General features: G+C 37.8%; 1 protein-coding gene across 1 annotated transcript; it reads left to right on the top strand.

Moving 5' to 3' along the window:
- Nucleotides 1-2184: 2184 nt before the first annotated feature.
- LOC103927740 (zinc finger CCCH domain-containing protein 30) lies at nt 2185-6305 on the top strand. Its single transcript, XM_009336685.3, has 3 exons — nt 2185-2369; nt 3446-5691; nt 5780-6305. Exon 2 carries the CDS (start codon nt 3469-3471, stop codon nt 5665-5667), a length of 2199 nt encoding a protein of 732 aa, XP_009334960.2. The 5' UTR covers nt 2185-2369; nt 3446-3468; the 3' UTR covers nt 5668-5691; nt 5780-6305.
- The last annotated feature ends 744 nt before the right edge of the window (nt 6306-7049 follow it).

Raw genomic sequence — 7049 nt, 5'->3', positions numbered from 1 at the left:
TTGTTAATTTCTTATGTGAATTTAATTTGGATGTTCTAGGCTAATCAATTTGATTTTTTTTTTATATAGTTTTTCATCTCTTTAATTTCTTTTAAATTTAAAATTATCTAATTGTTGAATTTTAATACATAATGAAAACTTATAATCAAATTTATTGCACACATGACATAATCTTATTCGATGCCGGATCCCACATATGTTTCAAGAAGCTACTTATAAGTTTCAGATAGAAAAGAGAGTACACAAATCAAAGAGGAGTTAAGAAGTAAAGCGATAACTTTTGAATTATAGAGAGCATGGTTAAAAAATAAGCCTAATTTCTTTAATGTTCTACGGGTTAAGAGGGGAAGTTTTTTTTGAGGGGGGGGGGGGGGTCTACGGGTTAAGAAGGGAGTTTGGGGGGGGGGGGGGGGGGGAAGGATAATATTTATCTAAACTACATCTTAACAAATTTTTAAGACAATTAGATTTTTTTTATCACAATATAAAATTATGAGTAGCAATGTAATTTCACATAGACTAAATTTTAGTGTTTTTTTTTTTTCAAACTTCACCCACATATCATTATAATATCTCTAATTTAAAAAATAAAAAATCCATATTTTCTCTTTCTCACATTTCTCTCCAACGTCTATCTTTTCTATATATTTTTTGCGTGCTACACACCAATTTTGTCTCCCACACATCCCTCTCGACTTTCTGATTATCGAATCAAAGAAGATCAATAGACAAAAATTAATAAAGGTGTTTGAATATCACTACCCTAGTTTTTTTACACACAATGTGTGGGTTTCATCTAGTTTCTATAGAGAAATACTATTCTGAAAGAAGAAAAAAAGACTTATAATTCTATATGATATATTTGATTATAGATTTTCATTATGTGTTAACATTAAACAATTAAAGAAAATTAATCTTAAAAGGTAAAATGACAGCATTTAAGTTACCGAAAACAAAAAAAGATTAAAATTAAGGGAGTCAGATTGTCTGCCCTCCTATTTGGGTGCCCTTCTCATGCCTTTCTATGCAGTCACGATTAAATTATGTCAACATTTTATATTCTTATTACTTTTTGTCTTATTTTTTCTATAAAAAAATTAATATAAAATATTAACATGACTTAATCATAATCGTATAAAATATAAAAAAAATGAAAAAAGCACCCAAATAAGAAAGTAAACAATCTACCTCTTAAATTAAGTTGTAGATAGCATCATAGCATAGCTAAAATTAAAAATAAGCCTTTTTTTGTTTTTTCGGTCCTTGGGTGCTCCATGCCTTTTTGACAGCAACGTCCTCCATGCTTTCTTTTCTTTTTCTCCACTCCTTGTGATTTGACTACACTATTAACTAAAACTGACTCGTGCCGTTTAAGTCCGCTCCCGTACGCTCGCGACCAGAGGCCCGAGCCGCCCTAATTGGCGGACGTCACTCCCTCATCCATTCCAGTTTAATTCACTTCGCGCACGCCCGTACCTCGTCACCGGCTGCTCCGGTCATCTTAATCCCCTTTACTCACCTAATCGGTCACTCGTCCCACCTTTCCACCCGACCAAACCGGTTTCCAAGGACTCATAAACTTCGTGTAAGAGTTCATTGCACCATTCTATGCCACCAAGACCACCGATTGATCCCACGTGTCACCCAGTGACTGGTCTACCGACCCCGTAGGGACATCAAACTAATATACTCGTGCCACGTCACTAGGTTGCAGGGATGCACCTGAATTTCGAGACACAGGTGAATTTTCATGTCGAGAGAATTTAGGATGAATTTCTATGAAATTTGACCAAAAGGCAAAGGTTAAATTATTACAACAGCGCTCAGGTTCGAGTACTCGTATTCCCACTTCTGTACGTACAACAATCTAATCACATTCCGCCACGTTACCCCACGTATAGATTCCACAGAATCGAATTTCCGAGAATATCCCTATCTTTTGCGAAAAATGTCGTAAGTGTCCCGAGCTGCATGACGTGGCGCAATATCATTGGACATAAAAGAAAATGTACAACAACAGCGACCCTCAGTGCGCCTTTTGCCCGTATTGGATAGGCGATTCTATCAAACCTCCAAAAAATAATTAATTAATTGATGAATATTAAATTATTTAATTTAATTTTAATTTCGAAAGCAGAGAACAGAGGAATTGGGAGATGGGAGAGGGCGCTTTTTTATTTTCTCTCATTCTTTCGTTCTTCTCTCTCTCTTCATCTCCTCAGAAAACAAAGGAGGAAAATTTTCTCGGAGTCCAAACAAGTCTCTGTGAGAAGTGACCTGAAGAAGCACCAGCAGCTCTAGATCTGTGTCACTGTTGCAGTCATTCAATGGCGCTGCTTCCGCCCTCGCTTTCTTAGCTCGAAGATTTGGTAAGATTCGCTTCGATCAGAAACCAATATCACCTATACAAACACCTATATGTATACACACATACACATATATATTGTGTATCTATAGTCTCTCTCAGTCTGTGACTGGCTGAGTACCGTCGTCTACTCTTGATCTTCGGGAATGACGACTCTCTCGATATCCATGGATATTTTGTACGGATTTTTGTGTGGTTCAAGCTGTGATTTTTGAGGACTGAGAAATTGTCATATAAAATTCCGATTTTTTCTTTATATTTTACAATTTTGGGAATATCAGTACTGAGATTGTGGTTGCTTTGATCCTTGAAAATTGTATTTTGATCTCAGCTGTGCTCACAGATCTATTTATTTTAGGCGATGATAAAATTACAAAAAGGTTGCAACTTTATGTTGACATAATTTTTAGGGGTTTGAATTTGTCAGCATAGTTCAATGTTGGTATTATTTCTGATAAAATCAATCACCCGTATGTGTGAATTTTAATTTCTTTTGGTTTTTCAATGTTTAATCAGTACTAACAGATATTGATTTCTTGATATTTTTATGTTTTTTGAGATTGTGTGTGATTTATATTCCATCAAAAGTAAAATCTACATATCTAGTGTACAATTTTTTGTTCATACTTTACTGGAGATTCTGTATGGAAGGGGAGTGAAAGTCCTTGAGGGAGTTGACCGTTTTTACGTACTTTTTGACAATCGGCTAATATCAAAAATAGGAAACCAATCTGATTCTTGGATTAGTCAGTTCCGTTTTTGTATTTATATTTGCGATTGTTAAATCCACCAAACTTGTGTTTCTTCTTTGTAAGAATGTTGTTTTTAGTCTAAAATTGGTGTCATCCTTGTATGGCTACTTTGTTCTTAATCAGAATTGTTGTTTAGACAATTTTGTAGTATGGTTTCTTTTTGGGACATTTAGCAACAATTTTGTAATATGGTTTCTTTTTGGGACATTTAGTTCGTACGTGTGTTTGTATGTGTAATGCATATATATATATATACATACATATATATATATATATATCTATGTATTTCTTGTAGTTTAAATCTACAGTTTGTTATTATTGTGTTCAGCTGGCGTCCCAGCAATAGAAAGCATGTGCAATGGATCAGAGCGGATAAAACCCAATTCTTCTCCAGCGGCATCTCTTATATCTGTTGACGAAAGTAGACTCTCCAATACAGCCATGAATCACTTGACAGTTGAAACTGAAGATGCTTTTGCCAGCTTACTTGAGCTTGCTGCAAACAATGACATTCAGAGCTTCAAACGATCGATTGAGCATGACCCTTCTGGCATCGATGAGATTGGTTTGTGGTATTGTCGTCAGAAGGGCTCAAAACAGATGGTTAATGAGCAGAGAAGCCCTTTAATGGTTGCTGCTACATATGGTAGCATTGATGTCATGAAGCTAATTCTTTCTCTCTCTGATGCTGATGTGAACCAGGCCTGTGGGCGTGATAGGAGCACTGCTCTTCACTGTGCCGCCTCAGGTGGGGCTGAGAATGCCGTGGATTGTGTGAAGCTGCTTTTAGGAGCTGGTGCTGATCCTAATTCGGTTGATGCTAATGGTCATCATCCTATAGATGTTATAGTGGTTCCTCCTAGGCTACAAAATATCAAATTAGCTCTAGAAGAACTACTTATGATAAATGGTTCTGCTGGTGAACAAACTCTCACAGTGTCAACGAGAACTGTACATTCAAGTTCTCCTCCACTGTCAGCTTCCCCAGAAAATGGGTCTCCGTCCGCTTTTGATTTTAATTGTTCCCCTACAAAGTCGAAGTTCTATAATTCTCTCTCTTCGGCATCAGAGAAGAAGGAATATCCTGTTGATCCTTCTCTTCCAGACATCAAGAACAGCATTTATTCAACTGATGAGTTCCGAATGTATTCATTCAAGGTGAGGCCTTGTTCACGTGCATACTCTCACGATTGGACTGAGTGCCCTTTTGTCCATCCAGGGGAAAATGCACGAAGAAGGGACCCAAGGAAGTTTCATTATAGCTGTGTTCCTTGTCCTGATTTCAGAAAGGGGGCTTGCAGACGTGGAGATATGTGTGAGTATGCTCATGGGGTTTTTGAGTGCTGGCTACACCCTGCTCAGTATCGAACCCGACTTTGCAAGGATGGTACAAGCTGTGCAAGGAGAGTCTGCTTTTTTGCCCACACCACGGAAGAACTCAGGCCATTATACGTTTCAACTGGTTCTGCTGTACCTTCTCCTCGCTCAAGCACCTCTGGTGCTTTGGCCATGGATTTTGCTGCTGCAATGAGCCTCTTGCCTGGTTCTCCGTCATCAGTCAATGTCATGTCTCCTTCACCATTTACTCCACCCATGTCTCCATCTGCCAATGGCATGTCACACTCATCTCTGGCTTGGCCCCAACCTAATGTCCCGGCCTTGCATCTGCCAGGTAGCAATTTTCAGTCTAGTCGGTTGAGATCTTCTCTTTGTGCAAGAGATATTATGCCATCGAATGATTTTGATTTACTGCCGGAGTTTGATATGCAGCAACAACAGCTACTAAATGAATTATCTTGCCTATCCCAACCATCTCTGAGTAATAATTCACTGAACCGTAGTGGTCGAAGGACAACCCTAACCCCCTCAAATCTTGATGATCTCTTCTCTGCAGAGAGCTTATCACCCCGGTACTCTGAACAATCATTGCAATCGGGTGTTTTCTCCCCAACTCACAAATCAGCTGTTCTCAATCAATTTCAGCAGCAGCAGAGCATGCTTTCACCAATCCATACAAACTTTTCCCCAAAAGCTGTTGATCACGCTCTATTGCAGGCCTCTTATGGGGGGCCTTCCTCTGGGAGGATGTCTCCACGGAATGTGGAACCTATCTCACCAATGGGCTCTCGAGTTTCAATGCTAGCTCAACGAGAGAAGCAACAACAGTTTCGTAGCCTTAGTTCACGGGAACTCGGCTCCAACTCTGCTTCCATCGTTGGTTCCTCTCCAAATTCTTGGTCAAAATGGGGATCCTCCAATGGAAAACCAGATTGGGCAGTTACTACAGATGAATTGGGTAAGCTCCGCAGATCATCTTCTTTTGAGCTTGGGAACAATGAAGAGGAGCCAGATCTTTCCTGGGTTCAGTCACTTGTTAAAGAATCTCCTACCGAAATCAAAGAGAAGCAAACACCAAGCTCAGGTGGTACGGCCACTGGTTCCTCCAACGAAGGTTCAAATGCAAACTCCCAAAGGGAGTCTGTGGATCATGCTGTGTTAGGAGCATGGATTGACCAAATGCATCTGGATCTTGTGGCTCAGCAGAACTGACACAACATACGGCCATCCCCGAAGGTAGTTAACAAGAATATGTTCTCGTAAATAACGTAATCCCTTTTTTCGAGTCAAAAATACAATAACACGCCTTTCTTTTCATTTCCAGATTTTGTTGGCGGGTGCGGAAGGTAGCAGAAGCATGGATTACCTAGTCACCTGAAGAAAATTCATTTCACCATTTATTGTTACAGAAGTTAGAAAAGAGTAAGAATACCTCTGGGTTATACTCGAAAAAATCAGAACCCGGTCTAGGTGTCATTTTCTTCGAAAATATTTTCAAATTTTAGGGCTTTATCATATGATCATCAATTTTTTTCTTCTATGAATATGAAACTGAAAAATCTTATGGCCTGTTTCATATTTTGGTTCGTTTTATTTTCGTTGTCAAATTCAGTACAAAAATTAGGAGGGGTCATTTTATTAGTATCTCAGAAGGATTTCTTCATGTTATGGGCCTGGGCCTTTGGGTGGCCCATTTTTGGGGATCGAAAAGGTGGTTCTTGCTTCTAATGTTTTTATTTTTCTGATGTAATTTTGGGGATAAAAAGAGGGAGATGGAGAAATTATGATCCTTCCATAATTGTAACATTCAATTTTTAATGCTATTGGTATTCAAATACTTATATTTTTCATGTTTTAGTAGCATGTTATTCTTTTATCTCTTGCTCGACTGATAATTCGAAAGTGATTTTCGCACTCATCCTTTGCTTTCCGTGCCTTTATTTTATTTGCCATAGATTAAACGGATTATAGTGTAATCAAGGGACGAAAACAAGATGAGTAATGTAAAAGAGGGGAACGAGAGTGAAATTCTCTATCTTGTTAGGGCACTTTTAGAGATTGCATTTGTTTAAAGCGCATATAAAAAATAAGCGTTTTCGTTAGGTTAGTGTTATCTACATAACAATTTTTTACTTCGTGAGACATTTGTATCAATTTTCGATCGTTAGATCAAATGATTTGAAGAATATTAATGGACAAGAATTAACAAAGAGCGTGTAGAAAGTAAACATTAGAGTAGAAATAGCACTGCCCCTTTGTTATTATTGCTTTTCCTAAAAACTCAATGATCTAGAAATAAGGTACTTCGTGAAGAAGCAATTGGCAAGTGTTTTATGAAGAAGCATGACAGGTCTCAAAAGGTGTTGTATGATTCACAAGTGCTTCTAACTCTTTTTATCAAACATAGACTAGTGTTTTTGGTTCATTCGAACTCAGTAGAGTTTAGCCATTTCAAAAGCAAATCTCAAAAGGAAATTGCTATAGATACTCTAAATATTTCATTATACATTCCTTATAAGTGTATTTTCTTTTTAATTATAAAAAATTTAAAGTACAATAAGATTTTTAGAGTGTCTATAACAATTTTCATCTCG

This window comes from the organism of the source record quoted next, unplaced genomic scaffold (genome assembly GCF_019419815.1).
Source record: "Pyrus x bretschneideri cultivar Hongxiangsu unplaced genomic scaffold, Pyrus_bretschneideri_v1 Contig9, whole genome shotgun sequence".
Taxonomy (NCBI): Eukaryota; Viridiplantae; Streptophyta; class Magnoliopsida; order Rosales; family Rosaceae; genus Pyrus; species Pyrus x bretschneideri.
Note: the sequence above shows the minus strand (reverse complement) of the source record. Positions and strands in the feature narration are given on the sequence as shown.

What these genes read in the sequence shown, in the direction of transcription:
- LOC103927740 (XM_009336685.3), top strand. Translation starts at nt 3,469, where the DNA reads ATGTGCAATGGATCAGAGCGGATAAAACCCAATTCTTCTCCAGCGGCA.